A 25,635-nucleotide genomic window follows, 5' to 3' on the forward strand; every position below is an offset into this window, starting at 1 on the left:
AAAAGGTAGTGTCATTTTCTTTCATCTGTTAAAAGGACAGTTTTCTTGGACCATTGGTCTGTTCTTGATGAGATTATGAAAGGCTTTTTCTTGACTGTGGGTAATCTGCCTAGAAAACAGATTCCTCTCCTGTGCTCCCTGTTGTCTTTATCGGGTCTTTGATTACTTAAGAAAACTGATTCTTCTCTATTACCAGAGCTAAGTATTTTTACAACTATGGGACTTACTGTATTTGCCTGTGAAGTCTTTCATTGTCCCCCTGGTTAAATGAGTAACTAAAGATTCTTTCGCAGTGACCTATGATCCTATTTAATCAAGTGTTTTAAAACCTTTCGATATTTTTGACGAGCTTCCCCCAAATCCTATCTAAATCAAGCTTTGTTAACCTCAAACTAACTCTGGGATTTTCCAGAGAAAATATCAAAAGATGTGTTCTCTCTCCTTATAGAAGAAAGATATTAAACTAAGTTTATTTTATGTTTTAAATTACATGGGAGGGGGACCTGGCTGGCTCCGTCGGTCAAGCATGTGACCCTTGATTTGGGGTTGTGGTGTAGAGATTACTTAAAAATAAAATATTTAGGGGCACCTGGGTGGCTCAGTCATTAAGCGTCTGCCTTCGGCTCAGGTCATGATCCCAGGACCCCCCATCTGGCTCCCCGCTCAGCGGGAAGCCTGCTTCTCCCTCTCCCACTCCCCCTGCTTGTGTTCCCTCTCTTGCTGTGTCTCTCCGTCAAACAAATAAATAAATCTTTTTAAAAAACAAAATAAAATAAAATGTATGTCACAGAAATAACCAAATTTCCTTGTCAATTGCTTTATGATCACTCTCATCAGATCTTTAACAATGGCTATTTTATATCATTTACAGTTCCGTTCTGCTCTGATGCTTTTGCAAAAGTGTTCCTACAAGAATACTTCGTTTTCAAGACATTCTTTGGAAAGGCTCTGCCAAGTAGAGGGTTTGTTGTTGTTGTTGTTGTTTGTTTGAAGTAGGTTCCAGGTGGAGCCCAGCACAGGACGTGAACTCAAAAGCCTGAGATCAAGACCTGAGCTGAGATGTTTAACGGACTGAGCCACCCAGGAGCCCCAGCAAGTGCAGGTTTCTGATAACTATGATCAATTTGCCTTCATGTGGAAGGGGCAAACAATGGACCTTTCCAGTGCCTCCCCACAGCTCCCTGCACAGCCCCAAAACATGCCATGGGATGGTAGCCAGAGATCTGTCCCCATTCTCCTCCACATCAGGAAAATGGGCCCAGGACACTGATGATAATGTTAACATGTGAAGACTCGCCTCTGCTGCAGGACTCTGTGTAGAGTTTGCTGGAACATCTGCAAGGGAGAGGATGCATGGCGAACCCACAGAAAATTCAAGGCCTGGGCGCCACCGAAACGTTTTTGGGAGTCATTTGGTTGCATAAGATGCGCATTGTTGCACAAGCTGTGAAGGAGGAGATGCAAGCCTATCCAACCCTTATGGGGTTTTTGAAGGAATTTATCCCCCCCTCCCCTGCCACCCCGGCACAGTGCCTCTGTCCCTTGTACTACCTGGTAAAGAAAGGGCACATGGGGACTGGGGATCAGAGCAGCAGGCCACCTTTGAGAAGTCAAAAATGCTGGCGGAGCAGATGAAAGTTTGGGCATCTCCTAAACGGGGCTGCCATTTGCATTAGATGTGTCCATGATTCCAGAAGATGTGGATTGGGCACTCTGGCTAGGACAGCGGAAGGAGACGGTACCCTTAGGATTTGGGTCCCAGCTCTGGAAGGGGGCAGAAATCCGGTACAGCCCCACAGAGTAACAGCTCCTAACCGTGTACACAGCACTCCTCCGAGTAGAGCCTCTCATGTGGGAATAGGCATATCCCAGTGAAGAACTTCCCTTCCTATTAAGGGGGGAGTTGAGAATATGTCCCATCGACCACCTCTGCCATAACTCAGACTCCCACTTTGACTAAGAGGCATGCCTATTTGCTGCAGACAAGCACTCTCTCCACCACCCAACTGTCTCTAGAAGGGCAGGTGCTAGCTACCAGGGCCCATAGAGTATGTCAAGCCTCCAAATGCGCCCACCCCCGTTCCCACGGTGGCCCCTGTGGCCCGCACAGAAGGAGTGGGGAAATTCCCACTGGTGCCTGGAAACCCAAACAAACAGTAGGAGCCTGTGGGCTGAACTTGGAGTGGTTTGGCTGGTGATCACCCATGAACCCCGACGGCTCCCCCTTTGCACGGACCATCGGGCTGTTCTCAAATGATGAACCCTATGGCTCAGACAATAGGGAGCCAAGGGGTAAATGATCATGAATAAGTCATGTGGGGTCAGAATATGTGGAAAGACGTTTTGGTTTACCTGCAAGAGCCTGAGGTGTCCACACGGTGGTTGATAAGGCACTGACACTCCCAGGCAATCAGGAAGCATTAAGAGTAACCACCATGGCGCCCAGGTGGAAGGCGTATCGTCAGGGATGCCAGATGGCCCTTGACATACAGTGACTTGGCTAATTCTGTAAAAGTATGTCCTGTGTGTCCTAAATAATGCCAAAGCAAGTGCCAAAGGAGTCTGGGTGGGGCCAGCCGCCAGAGTTCCCTACTAGTGAGGGATTGGCAAACAGATTATATTGACCTCCTTTCCCTGAGTGAGGGTTCTAAATTCTTTGGTGTGGACACGGCATCTGGCCTAACCCAAGCTTTCCCTTATCACTGTGCAAGCCAGGGGGTCACCATCAGGGAGATTAGAGAAGCTGAGTACCACGTACAGATACCCTCATCAAATAAACACTGATCAGGAGTCACATTTCGAAGATCACGATATACAAGATAGAGCAAAAGAACAGGACATTGAATGGAGGTCCCATCTCCCTTATAACCCGCAAGCAGCAGGGTTAGTGGAAAGGAAAAGTGGAATATTCAAACAGCAGATTAGATTACTAACAGGTAAAACCACCCTGGCTGGGTAGACTAAAGTACCCTCCCAGGCTTTAATACATTTTCTTTTTCTTTTTTTTAAGATTTATTTATTTTTATTTGAGAGAGAGCATGAGCAGGGGGAGGGGCAGAGGAAGAGGAAGAGAGAGAATCTAAGCAGGCTCCACGCCCAGCACGGAGCCCGATGCAGGGCTCGATCCCAGGACCCTAAGATCATGGAATCAAGAGTTGGATGCTTGGGGCGCCTGGGTGGCTCAGTTGGTTAAGCATCTGCCTTCAGCTCAGGTCATGATCCTGGAGTCCCGGGATCGAGTCCCGCATCGGACTCCCCGCTCAGCGGGGAGTCTGCTTCTCCCTCTGACCCTCCTCCCTCTCATGCTCTCTGTCTCCCATTCTCTCTCCCAGATAAATAAATTTAAAAAAAAAAAAAGAGTTGGATGCTTAACCGACTGAGCCACCCAGGCGCCCCCTTCATGTGAATGATCATCCAGGAAGACTTGTTGCACCATATGCCAAACTGGACACCCCTGCGGAGACACCCAGCACCAGAAGGGCATGGAAGTCATGGGAAGCAGCCATTGCCCCAGCACTCACTGCAGATTATAATGCTTTGCTACTGAGAACCCCAAGCCCCATGACACCTGAGACAGGCATTATCTACCGGAACTTGCAATGACTCATCCCAGCTTGACCCATGAGCTGGACTCAGGCGATCAGAGGCGCCTCACTCCCTCCCCTGACCGTGGAATATACTTCTGCCCACCGTTCCCACAGTGGAAGCCATCCCAAGGACATAGCCTTGGTAGAGCAAGGTGTTGTTGAGACCATCTGGCTCTATAATCTTTAAGATGCTGGTGGGTGGGTGGGGAGACCTACCCATCTTCAGCGCCCAAGACAAGCCTTGTAAGTACCTTCCCTTTCTTGTTAAACCAGCCACCTACCAATCTGGGGTGGTCTGTCTCTTTCTTTGGTCTCCCCTTGTCCTCTGTGTACAGGGGGGCAGTTCGCGAACAAACAATGACATCTTAGGTGGTCAAAATTGCATGATCCACAGGGCAAGTCTCAGAGCTAAGAGATCTTGCCCCTTTAGTGTTTTCTGTTTAAGTGATCTCTACACCCAACATGGGGTTCGAACTCATGACCCCGAGATCAAGAGTCACATACTCTACCAACTGAGCCAGCCAGGTGCCCCAAGCTTGGCAGCTTCTTAAAAATTTAAATATAGGGGGGCCTTGGGTGGCTCAGTCAGTTAAGCATCTGAATCTTGATTTCGGCTCAGCTCATGATCTCAGGGTCCTGGGATTGAGCCAGCGTCAGGCTCCCCACTCAGTGGGGAGTCTGCTTATCTCCCTGTCCCTCTGCGCCTCCCCACGCTCTCTCTCTCAAATAAATGAATAAATCTTTTTTTAAAAAAAGTTAAATATATACCTACCGTATATGATTCAAGCATTCCACTCCTAGGTGTATACCCTAGAGAAATGAAAGCATATGTTCACACAAAGACTTGTACACCAGTGTTCACAGCACTTCTATCGGTAATTGCCAAAGACTGGAGAGAAGGCAAATGTCCACCAACAGGTCACTCGATAAAAACCAGTCGTGGTGACTTGATAAACTGTCCCCTGCAATGGCCTAGTTCGACATGCATGAAGCACAAAACAATGATGTTGAGTGAAAAAAGCCAGACACGAGAATCCACACTGTAACATTTCATTCTGGAAAATACCAACTGGGGCGCCTGGGTGGCTCAGTCGTTAAGGGTCTGCCTTCAGCTCAGATCATGATCCCAGGGTCCTGGGATCGAGCCCCGCATCGGGCTCCCTGCTCCGCGGGAAGCCTGCTTCTCCCCCTCCCACTCCCCCTGCTTGTGTTCCCTCTCTCGCTGTGTCTCTCTCTGTCAAATAAATAAATAAAAACTTAAAAAAAAAGAAAAGAAAAAAGAAAATACCAACTAACCGATAGTGACAGAAAGCAGGTAGGTCAGTGGCTGTGCGGAGTGGGGAGGGACGGAGGGGTGAGGGATGGAGGGTTTGATGAAGAAATTCAGGAATGATGGCTATGTTCATTCTCACTGCCATGATCTTGGTTGTGGTGGTGGCTTCCCAGGTTTACATAAGCCCAAACTCCTCAACTTGTATACTTTCTTCATGTCATCTGTACCTCAATAGAGCTGGGGGGAGAGGGTGTCCCCGCTGTGGAATGCAACAGACACTTTTCCCTCTACTGGGCTGACTTAACAAATGGCCCCTGAGGGCAACTGAACTTTCATTCTGAAGCTCATTAGACCATGAAGCTATTTCCGCTTAGAGCCCTGAAGAGGCTTTAAAAAGAAAAGAGAGCTGACCTATTTCTGCGCTCAGGCCTGTCACTTTTCTCTCCTGAGACCCCGAGCCCACAGGGGATCAATTTCTTGAATGGGGGAAGAGAAAAATGAGAACATGCATGGAGAAAAAAAGGAAGTGCAACAGATGGGAACATGCCCCCCCACCCCCCACCCCAACCCCAGGCACAAGGAAGAAGGTGGCCTGGAGGGTGAGGATGCAGGAGGAGGGTGGACCTGGTGAGGTGACTGCGATTCTCTCAGGAAACAAGAAGGAGGTCACTGCTGAGAGTGAGGATGAGGAAGGAGCTCTCGCAGGTTTGAAGAGAAGGTCTGATATGTCATCTGGGAGAATCAAGGGACCAGGGACACCCGCAAAGTTGCTGAGCAGCACTGTGGGTCCACTCCAAGTGAGTGGGCATGAAGTTAAGGCGAGGCCAGTTGGCATGGGTGTGTATTTTTCTCCGCCCATATTCCACTGCACAGATGCAGGCATTCGATAGGTGGAAACTTAGATTTTATAAGGACTGTGGTTTTGCCAGATGAGTATGGTGGAGTGGGGAGGTGTGTCATGAATGTGTGTGAGGGGGTGATCGTAATGGTCGGTCGAGGAATTTGATCTGTGTGAAGACATGAGGGGGCTGAGGAGTAGAGGAATGGTGTTGGAGGAAATTGTTGGAGTTGAGGTTTTGGAGGGAATCAACTAGAAAGGCAGGATACAAGGGATGGTGAATGAGATGCTTGAAGCTGAGGTTCTAAGAGGCTGTGGTGTTCTAAGAGGTGTAGGTGTGCCCAAGGGAGGGAGTGGCTGCGAGGAGGACAAGTTCATTGGAGAAGAGGAGGTCTGGGAACCCAAAGGATGGCCCGAGGGTCACCTACCTGGGTATGGAAATCACTGAGGATGATGAGAGAGGCAGCATGAGAGACAGCGAGCCAGGAGCTAAAGTCCTGGAGAAGTGAGCAGTAGTGATCATCAACCGATGAATACAAATGTGCTATGTCCATGCAGCGGAATATTATTTGGCCACAAAAAGGGATGAAAGACATCCTATAACCTGGATGAACCCTGAACAAACTGGTCACATGTTTTATGATTCCATTGATATGAAATGTCCAGAATGGGCAAATCCATAGAGACTGAAAGTAGCTCAAGGGTTGCTGCTGGTTGAAGGCAGGTGATTGCTAAAGGATATGGAGTTTCTTTTGGGGTGATGAGAAAGTTCTGGAATTAGACAGTGGTGACCATCCCACAACCTTGTGAATAAAAACCACTAAGTTGTATGAATATATCTCAATAAAGATGTTACTTTAAAAAAAATCTGGGGACACCTGGGTGGTTCAGTTGGTTAAGCGTTTGCCTTTGGCTCAGGTCATGATCCCCCATGTAGGCTCCCTGCTCAGCAGGAAGTCAGCTTCTCCTTCTCCCTCTGCCCCTTGTGTGCACTCGCTCTTGCTCTCTCTTGCGCATGCACGCTCTATCTTAAATAAATAAATAAAATCTTAAAAAAAAAATTAAAATTATAGGTGCCTGGGTGGCTCAGTCAGTTAAGTGTCTGCCTTTGGCTCAGGTCATGATCCCAGGGTCCTGGGATCGAGTCCCACATGGGCTCCCTGCTCAGCAGGGAGTCTGCTTCACCCTCTGACCCTCCCCCACTCATGCTCACTCTCTCAAATAAATAAATTAAAAATATATATATTTTTTAAAGCAGCATCTCATAGTGGATAGAGCACCAAAAAGAGCTGGGGACCTTGGCCACCACTATGAGCCCTGCAGTTGGGATTTTGAATCATGGGGAGCTTTGACCCCTCAGCCTGTCCTGTGGGCTCTACTTTCTTTCTTTCTTTTTTTTTTTTTCATTTTTATTTTTTTTTATTTTATTATGTTATGTTAGTCACCATACAATACATCATTGGTTTTTGATGTGGTGATCCATGATCCGTTGTTTTCATATAACACCCAGTGCTCCATGCAGTAGTGCCCTCCTTAATACCCATCACCAGGCTAACCAATCCCCCCTCCCCCCTCCCCTCTAAAACCCTGGTTGTTTCTCAGAGTCCATAGTCTCTCATGGTTCATCTCTCCCTCCGATTCCCCCCTCCTCATTTTTCCCTTCCTTCTCCTAACACCTTCCATGCTATTCCTTATGTTCCACAAATAAGTGAAACCGTATGATAATTGACTTTCTCTGCTTGACTTATTTCACTTAGCATAATCTCCTCCAGTCCCATCCATGTTGATGTAAAAGTTTGGGTATTCATCCTTTCTGATGGCTGAGTAATATTCCATTGTATATATGGACCACATGTTCTTTATCCATTCATCTGTTGAAGGGCATCTCGGCTCTTTCCACAGTTTGGCTATTGCGGACATTGCTGCTATGAACATTGGGGTGCATATGGTCCTTCTTTTCACTACATCTGTGTCTTTGGGGTAAATACCCAGGAGTGCAATTGCTGGGTCATAGGGTAGCTCTATTTTTAAATTTTTGAGGCACCTCCACACTGTTTTCCAAAGTGGCTGTACCAACCTGCATTCCCACCAACAGTGTAAGAGGGTTCCCCTTTCTCCACAACCTCTCCAACATTTGTTGTTTCTTTCCCTGTCCATTTTTGCCATTCTAACTGGTGTAAGGTGGTATCTCAATGTGGTTTTGATTTGGATTTCCCTGATGGCTAATGATGAACATTTTTTCATGTATCTGTTAGCCATTTGTATGTCTTCTTCAGAGAAGTGTCTTTTCATATCTTCTGCCCACTTTTTGACTTGGTTATTTGTTTTTTGGGTGTTGAGTTTGAGAAGTTCTTTATAGATCTTGGATACCAGCCCTTTATCTGTAGTGTCATTTGCAAATATCTTCTCCCATTCTGTGGGTTGCCTCTTTGTTTTGTTGACTGTTTCCTTTGCTGTGCAGAGGCTTTTTATCTTGATGAAGTCCCAAAAGTTCATTTTTGCTTTTGTTTCACTAGCTTTTGGAGATGTATCTTGAAAGAAGTTGCTGTGGCCGATGTCAAAGAGGTTACTGCCTATGTTCTCCTCTAAGATTTTGACGGATTCCTGTCTCACATTGAGGTCTTTCATCCACTTTGAGTTTATCTTTGTGAATGGTGTTAGAGAATGGTCGAGTTTCATTCTTCTGCATGTGGCTGTCCAATTTTCCCAGCACCATTTATTGAAGAGACTGTCTTTTTTCCATCGCATGTTTTTTCCTGCTTTGTCAAAGATTATTTGACCATAGAGTTGAGGGTCCATATCTGGGTTCTCTATTCTGTTCCATTGGTCTATATGTCTGTTTTTGTTGGGCTCTACTTTCACCCAAAACAGATCCACAACTCGCCCTCTTCAACCCCTCCATGGCCTCCGCTCTGATCCGACCCACTTCTTCTCCAGACTGTTCCCCTGAATCAGCCTCCTCACTGTCTTCCTGGCTCCTGCCCCGCCTCCCACAGTCTGTTTCCCACACCCACACCATGCAGCCACAGGGCTCCTGTGAATACCTGAGCCAGATCAGGGAAGCCTCCAGGGGCTCCACCTCAGAGGAAAAGTCAAAGTCCTCCCCCAACCCTGGAGGCCCCTCCATCCCCTCTTGGACTGGACTGCGCCTTTTCCCATCTCTGACAGCATCACTTACCATTTACCACCCCCCTCATTCTACTCCAGCCACAAAGCCGGTTCCTGGAACACACCAGGCACATTTTCACCTCAAGGCCTTTGCATTGGCTGTTCCCTCTGCTTGGAATGGTTGTCCTTTGGTATCCACATGACTTCCTCTCTCCCCTCCTTCAGATCTTTGCAAGAATGACACCTTCTCAGTGAGGCTTCCTCTGAATACCCTCTTCTCAAGCAAACTGCCCTCATACATTCCTCATCTTCCTTCTCTGTTTTTGTTTTTGTTTTTAACAATTTCGTTTATTAGAGAGAGAGCGCGGGCGTGAGCAGGCACGAGGGGGTGGAGAGAGGAGAAGCAGACTCCCTGCTGAGCAGGGAGCCAGACTTGGGGCTCAGGGCTCCATCCCAGGATTCTGGGACCATGACCTGAGAGGAAGGCAGACACTTAACTGACCAAGCCACCCAGGCGCCCCTGTTTTAATCTCTGAATAGCAGTTCTCACCACCTGATACCATATGTTTTACTTAAGTATTTCACCAGATTATAAGTATTTCACTAGAAATTTTCAATATCTTGTTCACCATTTTATCCCAGGTGCCCCCACTAGTGTTGGCTCAATGAATGACCCTAGGGTAGATGCTTAAAGTGATAAACACATACCTACTTCCAGCCCCCAAAGGGCCCGGATTCTAGCCAAGAGACAGAAATTAAATAACTAGGTGTTTTCACATGGCAGTAAGAGCAAAGAGGGAGACAAATGGGGAGCCATGATTATAACAGTGCATGGGGGTAACTAGGCTTGGATGGTCAGGAAGTGACATCTGAGTCATGGCCCGGCTGATGAGGAGCAAAAAGATCTGGGAGAATATTCTAGGCGGGGGGGTGGGGGTGGGGGGGTGCGGAGGGAGCCAGTGCAAAGTCAGGAATGGGCTTTGGGCATTTGATGAAAGGAAGTCATTGTGCCATGTCAAAAACAGGTGGGAAAGGGGTAGGCATGGAGGTGCCTACAAGGGTCAGATTATGTCTTGTAAGGAGGGTAGCGACTAGGTCTTCTTGTGGTGTATTTCAACTGGGTTTTCCCTTCTCTGGGCCTCAATTTTACCTTATCTGCGAAATGGGGGTAGGCCTGAGGTCCCCTCTGCTTCCAGACATTCTCAGCATCTCTCAAGACCACCCTAGAAGGCAGGTGCTATTACCATTCCCCTGTTGGATGATTAAAAAAAGAGGCCCCAAAAGGCTAACTCACTTTCCAAGGCCACAGAGCTAGTAAGTGCAGGGTCTCTACTTGAACTCAGCAGTCTGGCCCCAGAGCCGGTGGGCCCTTAACCAGCACGGCATACTGCAGCCCCCATAACCACAACAGGTACTGCAGGGCGGTGCTTACACGTCGCCGGCGGCAGACAAATCCCGCTATGGCTACTTACAAGCTGGGGGATCCTGGATTAGCCCCTTGTGTCCTCTGAGCCCATCTTCCCATCTGTACAGTGTGCGCCCCAACATTAACCTCAACTAACACAACACTTGGCTGACCAGGAAGAACGAGGCGTGACTGCCAAACAACTGCGTGACTTTCCGAGAAGGAAGGGGGAGGGGGGGGTGGTGGAATGAGAGGTTGGCGTGTTTGGGGAAAAGGGACGCGGAGCCCTAACGCCACGGTGCATCAGTCTTTCCATTCCTTTCTGGCGTTGTTTCCTCCATTCAACTGCGGAGCCACTCTCGATCTCTCCCCCCACTCCACCCCCTATTTTTTTTCCAGGCTGAAAAGAGGTCGTGGTCCCTTTAAGGCCCGCCCCTCCCTCCCCCAAAACTTCCCAGTGTCTGCTCTCTTTTCGATCCCGGACGGCCGGCCAGGCTCGCCGCCGAGCTGGTAGGGGCTGGGGGCGAGGGGTCGGGGAGGGGGGTCGGGGGGTGGGTGGGAGGCGCCGCCCGCCGCCCGAGCGCGAGGGGTGGGGGAGGGGCGGAGGCCGGGAGCGCGACGGTGCAGATAACGCGACGGCCCGGGCGCCCGCCGTGGGTGCGAGCCGGAGGGCGAGCGACCCGGGACGCTCCACGCCGAGGACCGTTCCGCCGCGTCCCCGCAGCGCGCGTCGGCGCGAGGGGCGTACGGGCCGGGCGCGGGGGCGGGGAGGGGAGGGGCCCCTCTCCCCCCTCCCCCCACCGCATTCCTCTGACGTCGGGACCTCGCGACCCCGCCCTTCAGTGGGGCCCGCCCCGCCCCTCGGCGCACCGATCACGTGTTGAAGGCGCTGCGCCGCCCCCCCACCTATGTTCCGCCTGCCTTTTCGGATCTTCCCAGTGTGACCGGGAACTGATTTAAATCTCCGTCCCCCGCTCTCAACTTTATCTCCCCAAATCTGCGAACCCACCAATCCTGTCTCACTCTCTTCGCGCCCCTGACCCCCATTTCAAACTTAGTTTCCACGAGGGCTCCTAGTTCGGGAGCCCCCTTTCACCGTTGGGAAGATTCCGAAGCATCTTTGGGGGAGTCGCCCTTATTTCTCACGACTCAGTCCTCTCTAAGCGCAGTGTCTCCCCTCCCACCCCCAAGAAGCAGCCCCATAATGCGGGATCCTGGCTCAGCTCGCGGCCCCGCCCCTAGGTTCCGGCTATTGGGCGTCGTTGGACCGGTCCCCAAGGCAGGCAGGCCCGCCGGACACTTAGAACACCAGGACTCCCCTTTGCAGAGCGCGAGCGCTGTGCCGGGTTCTGTACCTGGTGCCTGGTAGGGGAGCCAGCCTAAGGCTTAGGCAGGGATCCCCGCTCCCTTACCCACACAGGACTTCCCCGCTGGAAAAGGGACAGTCACCAGACCGTGACGAGCCGCAGAGGTCAGGGCTGTCGCGCGAAAACCACGGGCCTGCGTGGTCAGGGGTTACCATAGAGCAGGCTCGGGGTCGGGCCTGGTTGGGACAAGGAACGCTTTTCAGAGTGGAGACTGCTGCACGGACAAGAGGAGTGATTCCCCCGGTAGGAGGGGTGGCGGACAAAGGTTCTAGATGGAAGGGCCTGCACGGGCAAAGATCGAAAAGTGCGTGAGGGGTCCTTCCCTTTGTGCAAACTGAAAGACGCTCTTATGGCTGAATTTAGAGGTGGGGCGGAGCGGTGAAAGGACGCCGGCGAACTTGACAGGGTCCGAAGACCGTCAGCAGCGGCAAATGGTTTTCTACCGAAAGGGTTAAGTTTGGGTTATTAAAATTCCTCCGGCGTTGTGGGGGCTCGAGGTGGAGAGGAATAGGGTATAGCGGTGCGGACAGAGCCGAACTAGCAGCTGCCTCTCCGTCTCGGTCTAGCCCTCGGGCACTACACAGCACGTCAATAAATACTGGGGGTACGCCAGGCCTTCGCCGGTTTAGAGGGTTGCCCCGCCTCCAGAGACGCCCGAAAGCCTATTCGCGCCTGCGCTCTCGCCTCCGATCCTTTCCTAGACTGCGCCAAAGAGCGCCTGCCGGCTTGGGGAGGGCTTTCCTTTTTCACCCAATCAAAGACCACCGGTGGTCCTACGACCCTTTCCACTCTTCATTGACTAATCGGGTAGAGACGTAGAAGATGGGCATCTGCAGTAACCACTGGAGAGAGGCAAAAGGGAGGGGTTTCCTTTCCTCCTTGCGGAGTGGCGCGGGAAGGTAGTCGTTTTGACTGGAGCACTAAGAATTTTCGGTTTGATGGATTAGTGAGGAAGCCAATGAAAGTGGGAAGAAGGCGGGGCTTTTCGGGCGAGTGGGGAGCCTCGTTCCTATCAGATGCTCCAAGGAAGGCCAGGCAGGGCCAGAAATCCGACCTATCAAATTGGAGTTTATTTTAAGGCGGCGGGGTCAGCCAGATGACTGGCAGAAAGCGCTCGCCTATAAGGAGTGTCCCAGACAAATGAGGGCGGGCCCGTCTGAAGAACGGCGTGGGCTGTACCCAATAGGCGCGCAGGGCAGGCGGAGGCTTCCCCTCCCCCCTTGACGGGACCAGTGGCTCCCCCTATCGGGTGGGGGCGGCGAGTGACGGGCGTGTCCCTCCCCCAATGAGAGGCGGGGGGAGGCGGGTTCTGCGCCGCCATGTCGCGGAGGCTGCTGCCCCGGGCGGAGAAGCGGCGTCGGCGGCTGGAGCAGAGGCAGCAGCCGGACGAGCAGCGGAGGCGGTCGGGAGCGATGGTGAAGATGGCGGCGGCGGGCGGCGGAGGCGGCGGTGGCCGCTACTACGGCGGCGGCAGTGAGGGCGGCCGAGCCCCTAAGCGGCTCAAGACGGACAACGCTGGCGACCAGCACGGAGGCGGCGGCGGCGGCGGTGGAGGAGCCGGGGCGGCGGGTGGCGGCGGCGGGGTGAGGCCAGGGCCCTAGGTGCCGGGGACGGCCGTGAAGGGACGGAAAAATTTCCACCTTGAGGGTATTCATTTGAGGGGGGCGCCTCTGCGCACGCGCCCAGGCCCTCACGCCGTGACGGGGTGGGGGAGGGGCAGGCGTTGGGCAAACGGCGGGGTTTGCGCGAGGACAGGAGCTTGCGCGTGCGCGCTATTCAGAGCGGTGGGGGGGTGTGGGAGGCGGAGGAAGGAGCTCGCGCTGCGGGTGGCGCAGTGCGCAGGCGCCGCGGGCTTGAGTGTGGGGGGCCGGGCCGTTTTTTTCCTTTATCGTTTAATTCACTGCCGTCACGCGCAAGCGCACTTCTGCTTGGGCCTCGTGGGCGGCGGGGAGTGGGGGGGGGGAAGCACCGCGTGGGCGGGAACGGGTGGGCGGTGGCCTTTCCGCGCCTGAGTGGGGAATTCTGGCCGATCGCTGTTTAATTTTTATAATGTCATGGTTTGTGTCGACACAGAAGTTAATCTAATTTGAGGATATCCCCCCAGAACAGAATATATCCCCATTTTTGTGGGCTTTGAAAACCGGAAGAAAGGGGCTTGTGAAGGTCTTTTATGCCGTTTGGGAATTGAACTAAATTTTGGAACCATCACAAGTTTTCTTAAAACTTTCTGGGGTTAACTGGGTGCAGTTGGTTTGGTGAACAAAATGTTCCTGAGGGTGGGCGTTTTGGAAGGGATTCGACGTCTTTGGTCTCCTTGTCGGAAAGGACCGCCATTTGTTCCTCCTGGCTTGGAGCCTGTTCCCTCCTCCCTGCAAGTTCATGAAGTCCTCTCCCGTTCAGCCATTTGCAGGATTTTCCAGGGTTTGGTGGTGATTTCTAGCTATGATTTCTAGTGGTTTAAATTGTGGCAGGACTTGTTGCACACATTTTAAAACTACTTGAACTAAATCTTCCAACAGTTTTGTATGAGGTACAGGATGGTATTACAATTCGGGACTTGTAGAGCTGAGGTAAATTTGTTTAGGTCATATAGCTAGTGGTGGGGGAGGGGCTGGGATTAGAATTTATGGGCTATGGAACTCCAAACCGCTGAGCTGGTAACCAGCAGGCGGGTGTGCCTCCTGTGGTTTGTGTGGTTCGTTCCTGAAATAGAATCCACTTCTGCCCCGTTCCATGGGCTTCTGCTTGGTGGCTCTCAAACAGGAGGTTGGGCCCAGAGCCCAGGAGACATGGAGAAAGTTACTTTCCTCCTGATTCCAGAGGCTTCTCTCTGTGTGGGTGGAAAGATACTTCTTGGGAGGGAACCGTCTTGGTTTTTAGTGATGTGGGTTGGAGTTTCTTTTTTTTCTGAAGGACCTTTCTCATCTTGATTTTCCATAGTCGAGCCTAGGCAGTATTTTCTACTACAGATTTTTGTGGGTGGTTATAAAGACTAGAAGTGGCTATCACAGCTTTTAGGGCATGGGCTGTTTTACCATGATTGATCCTGGGGGTGAGTGGTGGGAACAGCAATGCTTGGCTGGGCTTGTTGCACAAGGGAAAGGGCAAAGAAACATTCCAAGAGAATGGTGTGATTCAGACTGCAGCAAAAAGCTGTTTGAGCCCTTCCTGCCAATGCTGTCCCCTTTCCATCCCAATCTTTTCTCCCATTTCCTTGACCAGTGGGAAGAGAAAAATTCTAGGAGGAGTATAAGGTATGTGGCATGCCTTGTTTTCCATTCTGCCTTCCTCAGAAGCTACAGCAAGAGGTATAGGCAAGTGGCCACCCACTCAGGGCCTGAGCACTGCTGGGCCAAAATCTTTTTGGGGTCATTGGTTTGTATTGCCATCCTTTGTTGTCTGTTCTGTGTGACACTTCAGTGTCTTATCTGATTGGGTCCTCAAAAGCACAGAGGGCAGTGGGCTACCATCTTGTACAGCAGGAAATGAAGTTGCGTTCTTGCTTCTTTTCTCAGGAGAACTACGATGACCCACACAAAACCCCTGCCTCCCCAGTTGTCCACATCAGGGGCCTGATTGACGGCGTGGTGGAAGCTGACCTTGTAGAGGCCTTGCAGGAATTTGGACCCATCAGGTACTCCAGTCAGAGGCCCCGGGTTGGACATAGAATTCAACTCCTTGGTGTACTGTGCGTCCTTAGTTTCTGTTGGAAGTGACATGGCCAGTTTGGCCCAGGGTCCCTTGGCTAGGTCCTGGGACGACTCCACTCTTATGTTTGGCCCTTATACTTTGGTCAGGTTATAGCAAGTTTCATGTCTTTTTTTTTTTTCTTTCCCCTGCCTCTAGCTTCTAATCTGCATTCTTTCGTTTATGTTAGGTATTGGGAATAGAGTAGCAAATGAAGTTTTCGGGCTCCTCCCAGATAGCTGCCCACCCAGAGTGATCAGTACTGTAATAGGAAAGCCCAGGAGCCTGCGGGAGGCATCTGACTCAGGGGAGGACGCCTCAGGAAGGAAGGCTTTCCAGAGGAAGTGATGCCGCAGCTACATCTCTTTTGCCTATTGTGCCACTTAGGGTGAGGGTGTTCAGGTCAGGAAACCATGGTGGAGGTACAGAGGAGTCCAGAGAGATGAGTCCATTCAGGGAAAGTTGAATGTCATCCTCTTGTCTGTGTTCCCCCGAGAGGACTGAAACGTGTGTTCTCTCTGCCAGCTATGTGGTAGTAATGCCTAAAAAGAGACAAGCGTTGGTGGAGTTTGAAGACGTGTTGGGGGCTTGCAACGCTGTGAACTACGCAGCCGACAACCAAATCTACATTGCTGGCCACCCAGCTTTTGTCAATTACTCTACCAGCCAGAAGATCTCCCGCCCCGGGGACTCGGATGACTCCCGGAGCGTCAACAGTGTGCTTCTCTTTACCATCCTGAACCCGATTTATTCCATTACCACGGTGCGTGCCAACAGGCCTTCTTTTAGATGGTTTTGTGAGCTCTCTCTTCCTCCCATCCTCTCCCCTGAACCACACTGACCTGCCAGTGCCCTTTCATCTTGCCTGTGTGCTTTTTATAGGATGTTCTTTACACTATCTGCAACCCTTGCGGTCCAGTCCAGAGAATTGTTATTTTCCGGAAGAATGGAGTCCAGGCCATGGTGGAATATCCTTTGTTGGGAAAGGGGTGTTCTTTGAGGTGAGGGCTCTCACAAGGCTCGGCAGGGCCCCATCCGTTCAACCAGCACAGAGCCCTAATGGCTGCCAGGTGCCAGATCCCTTCCTAGAGCCCCTCGTCTGATGGGAGGGATCGTTAATGAACAGTAAGGCATGTCGTGAAAGGTCAGAGTCTAAAGTGCCGTGGAGGGGAGGAGCGACTGGCAGATATGGCAGGGTGATACTCTGTTGCCATGAGGAGATAGGAGCTGGTATTCAGGGCGGAAGAACGGTCTCTGTAAAGGTCCTCAGGTCCTTAGTGTTGGAGATAGCAAACGGCCTGATGGCTAATGAAGGACAGAAGGTTCCCTGTGGGCGTTGGAAGCAGTGAGCAGGGCTTCTCAGGCAGTGCTGTGAAGCATGGTCAGGGTGCAGTGGGAAGCCACTGATGGAGTTCCAGGCAAGAATGTCATCTGGTTGATGTTTCAGAGATTGTCCAGGCTTAGTCAAAGCACAAGGCACGAGAGGGAGAAGTTTGGGCAAAGGGAAAGTGGCTTGGCCTGGGGTGGTGGCAGAGGGAGTTGCTGCCACCTCTGGGCTGGTGGGGTTGGGAGTGCAGATGACAGAGGAACTAGACAGTGACTGCCCACCCAGGGCAGCATTCCAGCCCCTCTCTGTGTGAGCGGCTAGTGACTGGCCAGTGAACTAACCCCAGAGCTCACATGCAGTATGGTCTTTGGGTGCTTCCTCATCCTCCTCCCTTTCTGGGACCGCTTGAAGCCTTTTCCAAAGAGCACCTGTCTGGGGGCTTTCCTTAACTTTACCCACATTTGATTCTGTGCAGAGTGCCCAGCGGGCCAAGGCCTCGCTCAATGGGGCTGACATTTACTCAGGCTGTTGCACTCTGAAGATTGAATACGCGAAGGTAGGTCTAGGAAATGACTACCCTTTGTCAGCTTCCAGGTGAGCTGGGGCCTGGCTAATTTCAAGCTTTATCTTGTCCCTGCAGCCCACACGCTTGAATGTGTTCAAGAATGATCAGGATACTTGGGACTACACAAACCCCAATCTCAGTGGACAAGGTAATCCTGATGGCAACTTTGTTCTAAACACACCCGCCTTGCCTTCACTCGACTAGTGCACTTCATTGACCCGGGCTCAGGGTTATGTAATGCCATTGGGCTCCCTGTGGACATGGGAGGGTCTGGGGGGTGCGGTCAGCTCTCGGAAAAGATGCTTCAGTGGGAGAGGGTGAATGAGAGGGCCTCTGTAGGTTCTAGCTGCTGCCGGGGGGGGGGCCCTTTGACGTGGCTGAGGGTATAGAGCGAGGGCAGAGGCTTGAACAGGGTTGGGGAGCAGGGCCTCGCTGAGCACAGGGCGTGGCGATGGCTTATAAACCAGTAGCGGCTCCCAGATGGATTCTGCTGCTGCCCTTCTAGGAGCCTGCCTAGAGTCACTGACTCTCCATTCTCACTGGGGCCAGGAATGGTTCTCTTGCTTGTTACTATCAAGAGGGTCTGCTGGGGGAAGGGCGGGGGCAGACTGGGGAGGTAACGAGGGCGCGCAGACCCTTGGAGCAGAGCCTTTGAGCAAGTTGACTTGTGGAGGTGAGACACCCTGGATTGGAGCAGGGCGGACACGCCACACCTCCCTTGTAGCGGGGACTCAACATCTCTGCGGGGGGCCCAAACGGACAACCCCCTTCCTAGACTCTCTCAAGAATGGTTTGCCTTGGATAGGAGGGAGAGGTGGAGGAGGATTGCCTTTGGAAAAGCAGCGGCACCCCCTCAGCAAGACCGTCCATCTCTGTCTGTCTTGGTCTGATACGTCGGACTAGGCCACGGGCTGAGGGAGGAGGCTGGTTGCTGACCTCTCACGGGCCTTGGGAGGCCAAAGGCCCCCATTCCTAGGCGGGCCTGTCTTGCTTGCCCTCGCAGCCGGGAAGCAGTGGGCGGGGTGGGCTAGACTCTCCCCAGGACCCTCACGGTGGGCGCTGTGGGCCTGGCCGCCCCTCCAGAGGTCAGAGGCAAATTGGTGATCGAGTGAATGTACCAGAGCGGGCAATGGCATTACATGACCGCTAACAGAAACATGGCAACCAACCATTTCTTCTCCAAGGAACATAAATAGAAGATGTGCAGACCGGCAGGGGCTAGTGGCAGGGGCTGGCTGTGCATTGGTTTTGATGCCTCTCAGCTCTGGCCGCCCCAAGACTGGGGGGCAAAAACGAGAGCTGAGGAGGTGGCCTGGAGTGAGGGCGGTGCTTCGCCACCCCTCGGGAACCATACTTCAGCGGCTCTGCCCCTGCACATTGCTCACCAACACACAGGGTAGAAACCACTAGCTCTTCCTGGAGAGGACAGAACACGCAGCCTCCACCACGTCCCCAGAAACAGCCGCAGACTTGAGCTCACTACATCAAGAACACCACACCGCGCTCCAAGGAACAGCTACAAGCACAGAGACAGAGGCAGACAGAGACAAAGAGAGAAAGAGACGCAACATGGCAGCAGACACTGCTTTTTTATTAAACATTAAAAAAAAAAAGGCAAAATCCAAGCAAACTCGAACCCGAGAATGTACACAGAAGTAGGAAACACAGAGAACAGAGCTCTCCCAGCCAGCCAGCGGCGCTCTTTTTGGAGAACGTTTCATAGACCGAAGTAGATTCCATGGGCCTCCAAGACAATAGGATCCTCTCTCCATTCCTCGCCATATGGGTTGTTTTTTTGTTTTTTGTTTTTAAGTCCTTTGGTTTGGGGAGGGCCTTTTTTTTGTTTTCTGTTTTGATATTTTTATTTTTTCCGCAGTCATCGGCTGCCAACATAATCTGCACCAACCGGAGATCAGAGACCAAAAAAAAAAAAACTTAAACCACAACAAAAAAAAAAATCAAAAAAACCAAAACAGACCTAAAACCAGACAGCCAAACAGCTCAGAGGTACACAGTTACCTGCTGGTGGGTAAGCGGGCGCGCTCCCAAGGCCAAAAGCGCGGGCATAGTGGGGCCAGTGGCACACTCCATACCCAGGAGACACGCACATGGAGCGCTACACAGCCAGAAGCACCGCACTGCAGCACACAAGTGTGAGGAGCTGACAACACGGAGGGACACTACCCACTTCATACACCTTTATTTTCCACTTTTCTGGTATCTTCTGAGGACAGAACATCTGTGAGCCATTTTTGATTTAATCAAAAACATTGACTTTTAAGACAATTCTTAAAAAAAAAAAATTGTAGCGGATGTGTACCGTAACTTGTATTTATGACTGTAAAACCATGTGATGCAGGGTCGCAGTGTATGTTTGATGGGACGCCATCTTTCAGAACTGTGCTAACTCACTGTTGAAGCGTCCAATGGTAAGAGAAAATACAGATTTGTTTTTTGTGACAAATGGACATTGTACTCTGTACTTCTGCTGTAAGTAGCCCTTTTCCATCTTTGTAATGACTGTTGGAAACAAAACCCAGGCCGGGTGGCAGGAAAGGGCAGTGGTCCCGAGCCCTGGGTTTTGGAGTCAGCCAGACCTGGGTTCAAATCCTGGCTCGGCGGCTAATTTTTGCTTTGTGACCTTGGGCCAAAGTGTCTTTTAACTGCTCAGTTAAAAGTTGAGTGCTCAGGTTCCTTATCTGTAAAACGGGGCTAAAATAGTACCTACCTCATAGGGTTGTTGTGAGGAATTTCTGAAGCGGTGATGTCTGTAAAGCGCTTCGCACAGTGTCTGCCACTCAAGCGCTAAATTCATGTAGCGACTATGCATTGCAGCTGGGGTCTGGGGTGGATCTGCGCCATTGTCGGGGTCTGAGAATGTCAATGCCTTGTACATGACTGTTCAATTGAACTGGTTCTGATGTTGCCCTGCTTGTCCTTTCCCACAGTCCCTCTCCTTGGGTTGGATGTGACTTGGGGGAGGGGGTGGGGGGTGGCTGGGAGGACCAGGGTTGAGAAAGAAGGGCCTAGAGAGTGGGGCCTAGAGCTCCTAGAACCTTGGAACTCTGGGGGCCAGATTTTATCTTCTTTCTGTCCTGCCTTCCCTTGGTGGTTTTCCCACTCTTAACTCCTCTCCCTTTATTTGGGAGTTCTAGAAATCTGTTCTTGGTCCTCCATAATGTAACAACTTCCGTAGCATCTGCAGGTTCCCCAGAGGACCTGAGAGCTCGGCTTCTCATTTGGGCCAGGGCAGGGGAGAGCCCGGAAGCTGGCCTCATTCTTCCCAGAGAACGGAAACCAGCCGCTTGGCATGGGCAGGGGAAGGGAAGTGGGCTCCAGCCTTGAGGCTTGGCTTCATGCCACAGGAAGGGTCATGCCACTTGAGTCAGGCCACAGGAAGGAGGCCCCAGCAGCTCCGGTGAGCAAGGGAGGGTTTGCCTCAGGCTTGCAGGAACTGAAGGTCTTTGAGATTAGCCTCTAGTCAGGAGGGTGATCCCCTCTGTTCCAGGTTAGCCTCTGACTGTTTTTTCTGTCCGCAGGTGATCCTGGCAGCAACCCTAACAAACGCCAGAGACAGCCCCCTCTCCTGGGAGATCACCCCGCAGAATATGGTGAGGGCAGGGGGTTCCCCTCCGTGGACTCCCGTGGCTCATGTGCCCCTGCCCGCCGCCCGCCGCGCAAATTCTCACCCGTCCTCCCTCTCTTTCCTTCCCACCCCCCAGGAGGGCCCCACGGTGGGTACCACAGCCATTACCATGATGAGGGCTACGGGCCCCCCCCACCCCCACACCAAGGGGGGAAGGATGGGCCCCCCAGGGGGGGGGTCACCGTCGGGGCCCAAGTCGCTACGGCCCCCAGTATGGGCACCCCCCACCCCCTCCCCCACCACCCGAGTATGGCCCCCACGCCGACAGCCCTGTGCTCATGGTCTATGGCTTGGATCAATCTAAGATGAACTGTGATCGGGTCTTCAATGTCTTCTGCTTGTATGGCAATGTGGAGAAGGTGAGCCTCTCTTAGGTCCGTTGCTTCCTTTATAGACCTAGCGGGCCGAGCCGCGCGCGTCACGGTGGGGGAAGGAGCCTGGCTGGCAGCAGGCTGGTTCCGAGAGGGTGACTCGCTGAAGCAGGCGCCCGGCTGCAGACGTTTTGTTTGGTCTTCACCGTGGGTGTTTTGTTGTTTCTTAATCGGGGCCGTTAACCAGGACTTCTTCACGTGGAAGTACTAATACTTAACATCAGACGAACGTGATTATAAAACTGAAATCTATTGTGGCCGAAGATCATCGTGTGAGGATTTTTTCAGAAAACTTAAGATGATCTGGCCACCCTGGGCCTTCCTGCCTTGCCTACGGGACAGGTGGCTGTTCACCTCTGACCAGGTGGCTTGTTGCTCTTGAACCAGCGGAGTCCCGGGAGCCTGTGTGCTCGCAGCCCTTGGCTTAGCCCGGGAGTCACAGTGGTGGCAGCCATAGTGCAGGTTAAGCCTGCCTTCCGTGCATCAGGCGCTGTGGAAAGGACTGGGCGCGTAGCAACTTGCTTGTTACTAGAATCCCTGATGAGACAAGTCGGGGCAGTGAAGGCAGGGTGGGTGAATAACTTGCCCAGGTTCCCAGACGTTTATGTGGAAGCAGGACCTCGTGCTAGAGATTTGGCTTCAGCGCCTTTTGTCACGGGTTGTTCGCTGCTTCCAGTCTTGTCACCCACGGTGGTGTTAAATGTCATGCCCACTCCGTAGCCCGTGTGCGTCTGTGTGTTCCCAGACAGATGTCGGTGGCAGGATCTGCCTTGTTTTCTCACTGTGCGCCACCTCCCCCGTTTTTGTTGTGCTTCATTAAGCGATGCACTCACGGGTCGTGTCCCCAGGTGAGAAAAACCCTGCCCGGCACGCTGAGCCCTTCCTGTGGGCCACACGTGCTGCTCAGTGCTCCTGATTCCTCATTCACAAGTGAGGGGGTGGAAGCCTCGCTCTCGAGCCAGGAGTTCCTTCCTTTTAACTAAAGGGGTGGGAGAAGCGTCCCTGGCCGCCGGGCAGTGGCACTGATCACAACTGCTCTCCTCAAGGTGAAATTCATGAAAAGCAAGCCGGGGGCCGCCATGGTGGAGATGGCTGATGGCTATGCTGTGGACCGGGCCATTACTCACCTCAACAACAATTTCATGTTCGGGCAGAAGCTGAATGTCTGGTAGGTACTCCGTCTCCTCAGGCTTGCGGGTGTTGGAGAGGAGCCGCCGGAAGAAGCAAGTGGGTTGGGGCCGCTCTGGAAAGGGCCCCACAGAGGAGCACAAGGAGGCCGGGTGCTTGTTCGGGCAGGGGTTGGGTGTGGCGGGAACGCTCCCCGGCGTTTGACTGAAGCAGTGGGAACAAGTGAGTTGGCCTCGCCTCAGCTGTGGAGCGATGCCCCCTGAGGCACCCAGCACCTTCAGACAGGAACGGGGCCACCATGGAGGGCTTGTGCTCTGGCCTGACAAAGAGCTCCCCTCCCCTGGTACAGTGTCTCCAAGCAACCGGCCATCATGCCCGGGCAGTCCTACGGGCTAGAAGACGGGTCCTGCAGTTATAAAGACTTCAGCGAATCCAGGAACAATCGGTTCTCTACTCCAGAGCAGGCAGCCAAGAACCGCATCCAGCACCCTAGCAACGTGCTACACTTCTTCAATGCCCCTCTGGAGGTGACTGAGGAGAACTTCTTCGAGGTGGGTGCTGTGGAGTGGGTCCCTCACCACGGCCATCTGAACGAGCCATTTATTTTAGTCTTTTTGAGGACCTACTGAGCCACAGCTCTGCCAGGCCCTGGGTTGGGCCCCGGGAATGCAGCAGGGACCAGGATAGGCTGAGAATGGTTCCGGAGCCCTGGCTGCAGTGCAGATGGCTGTACCGTTTGTGTTACTGATAAAGTAGGATGGCTGCTGTTTGCTGGAAAAGGTTTCTCCGTGTCTGGGTGAGAGAGGTGATCAGAATCCAGTCTCAGAGCATCGACGGGGTCAGGCCCTTCCGTGTCTCGATAACATCAGAAGGGAGGCTCCTGTTCAAGCCTCGTCAGACGAAACTGGGACACTGAGCGGGAGGAGGGCTGACTGGCAGGGTTGGACTTGAGACCTTGCTCGGGCCTGAGATGTTGCTCTTCAGTTCAGCAAACATTTGTTTAGTGCCACTACACCCAGATGGGGATTTTAAAAAGCAGTTTCTACTATAATGGTGGTAGTTAATGGTAGTAGAAACATAGAGTGGTGTTTCTGAACTTTTTTTGGGGGTCATGGGCGGGGAGGGGGGACCTTAGAGTATGTTCTGTGATCGAAGTTTAGAAACTCCAGAAAATGTAGTACTATTGTTTTGGGCTGCTTGAATCCTGCCATGTGGTTACTCCTGCTTCTGAATCTTTTTTGTGTCTTGCAGATCTGCGACGAGCTGGGAGTGAAACGGCCATCTTCTGTGAAAGTATTCTCAGGCAAAAGTGAGTAAACTCCCCCGCTGCCTTTCCCCATTCCTCGGTTGTAGGTGGGTGGCCCCCTGCTTCCTGCTCAGCTCATCCTAAAACTGACTTCGCCTTCTGATCAGGTGAACGCAGCTCCTCTGGGCTGCTGGAGTGGGAATCCAAGAGCGATGCCCTGGAGACTTTGGGCTTCCTGAATCATTACCAGATGAAAAACCCAAGTGAGTATCTGTGTGTCCTGTAGTTGTCCCCCTCATGGCCTAACGGTGGGCTGGCTTCAGGCCAGAGCCGTCCTTCCTTGCCATCAACATAGGGCCCCAGAGATCTCTTCACTGGTGCTGACATAGGCAGGTGGGACCTGGTCGCCAGGAGATTAGCCCGATGGTCCCCATGGGAGGGAGGGCCAGCCTGGCTGCTTGCCGCCACTCTGCCAGCTTGAGGGACTGGCGTTCTGTGCGTCAGAGGCTGGCTCAGATGGTACCCCGGAAAGGGGCTGATCTGGCCAGCGGGGAACACCTGCCCACTTAGGCCCTGGGCCAGCTGAGGAGCTGGGGATGGGATTCCCCATGGAATCAAAGGCAGGGGAGGGGAAGTGCCTTCAGTATTGGGCTTCTTTGTAAGTCTCACGTTGGGCAGTGACCAGTTAGATCCTCGGAGGCGAACTGCAGAAACGGACAGGGGCTGGGTGGTTGGTGCCTCCAGAGAGGGGGGGGCCCAGCCAAACCTCCCTTTGTTCTCCTTTGCAGATGGTCCATACCCTTACACTCTGAAGTTGTGTTTCTCCACCGCTCAGCACGCCTCCTAATAGGTGCCCAGGAAGAGTCCCATCTGAGCAGGAAAACATTTCTCTTTCCTTTATGCTGTTTTGTTTTGTTTCTTTTTTTTTTTTTTTTTCTTTTGCAAAAGTTCCTGTATTCCTTTTTTTTAAATGCTAGGTTAGTGGGCTTAACCATAACGGAAACGCTGAAGTCTGGAGGGGGAGGGGAGGGGGACCTGATATCTCCCAAGATTAACCTTCACTTTTTAAAAAATTATTGTACATGTGATTTTTTTTTTCCTGTTCCTACATTTGTGCTACCCGTGTACTCTTGGCACATTTCAATAAAATTGTTTGGAAAACAAACATTGCGCTTACTGGGATTCCAGGTTGTGTCTGCTTACCTCCCACCTGGTCTCCTGCCGAGGAGCAGGCAGGCTGGGACACAGCTTCAGGCCTTCGGGAGATGCAGGCCCAGCCCGGGAACACTGCTAGGAATTAAGGAGTCTGTTGAGGAAAATCTGGGAGGGCTGGTGGCATTCTTCATGGGCCCTGCCCAAGCAAGCTGAATCTAGTTGGAGAGTCACTTAAAAAGTAAATGGTGCTGAAAAGATTAAGAACTTCAAGAATTAAAAAAATGAGCTTTCATCCTGCCAAGTAAATACTCGCTTTTTTATAAAGCTGGAAAATAAAACCTCAGATAAAAGTGAAGATCTGCTTCCCAGTCCCTTTAACAATTTTTGGTGTGTTTCCGCACCCCCATAAAGTTCTTTTAACAAAACGCTTTATGCCGTACAGTGTTCTATATCCTATCACGCACACAGCTGCTTATCTTCACCCCTGTACAGTATCTTCATGGATATGTCCTCCTTTCCCTGGTCCTAAAGGTAAAATCTAATTTCTTGATACTGTAAACAGTACTGCTATGCATGCAAATGCCTCAAGCCAACTTCCCTGATACTGATCTGGAGGTCAATTCCTAGCAGTGGAATTGTGGAGTTAAAAGATAATTTGGGGCGTGGGGTTAAGGCATCAATGGCACTAGATCTCAGCTCAGGCCTTGGTCTCAGGGTTGTGAGTTCAAGCCCAGGGTTGGGTTTCACGCTGGGTGTGGAGTCTACTTAAAGATAACAATTGCAATGTGATACTTAATTGTGGGTAGATGGGAACTTTGGGTAGATGGTTGGGGTGGGCATGGGGGCACTGTAGGTGGAAGGTGCCTCCTTTAAGGACCTTGACTCATGCTGGAAGGGAGAGGCAGTCTGCAGAGAACCAGTGAGGACTGTTT

The 25,635-nt window shown here is 52.0% G+C and overlaps 1 protein-coding gene across 1 annotated transcript; it reads left to right on the forward strand.

Moving 5' to 3' along the window:
- Nucleotides 1-12,882: 12,882 nt before the first annotated feature.
- Nucleotides 12,883-24,709, forward strand: HNRNPL (heterogeneous nuclear ribonucleoprotein L). The gene is given in 14 exon segments (XM_021701116.2): nucleotides 12,883-13,161; nucleotides 15,094-15,212; nucleotides 15,791-16,028; nucleotides 16,148-16,233; nucleotides 17,052-17,148; nucleotides 17,233-17,305; nucleotides 20,697-20,768; nucleotides 20,880-20,971; nucleotides 20,974-21,162; nucleotides 22,221-22,342; nucleotides 22,652-22,853; nucleotides 23,554-23,611; nucleotides 23,716-23,811; nucleotides 24,337-24,709. Coding segments are annotated over 14 exon segments (1,767 nt in total). The 5' UTR covers nucleotides 12,883-12,897; the 3' UTR covers nucleotides 24,396-24,709.
- Nucleotides 24,710-25,635: the final 926 nt, after the last annotated feature.

Source organism: Neomonachus schauinslandi, chromosome 16 (assembly GCF_002201575.2).
Source record: "Neomonachus schauinslandi chromosome 16, ASM220157v2, whole genome shotgun sequence".
NCBI lineage: Eukaryota > Metazoa > Chordata > Mammalia > Carnivora > Phocidae > Neomonachus > Neomonachus schauinslandi.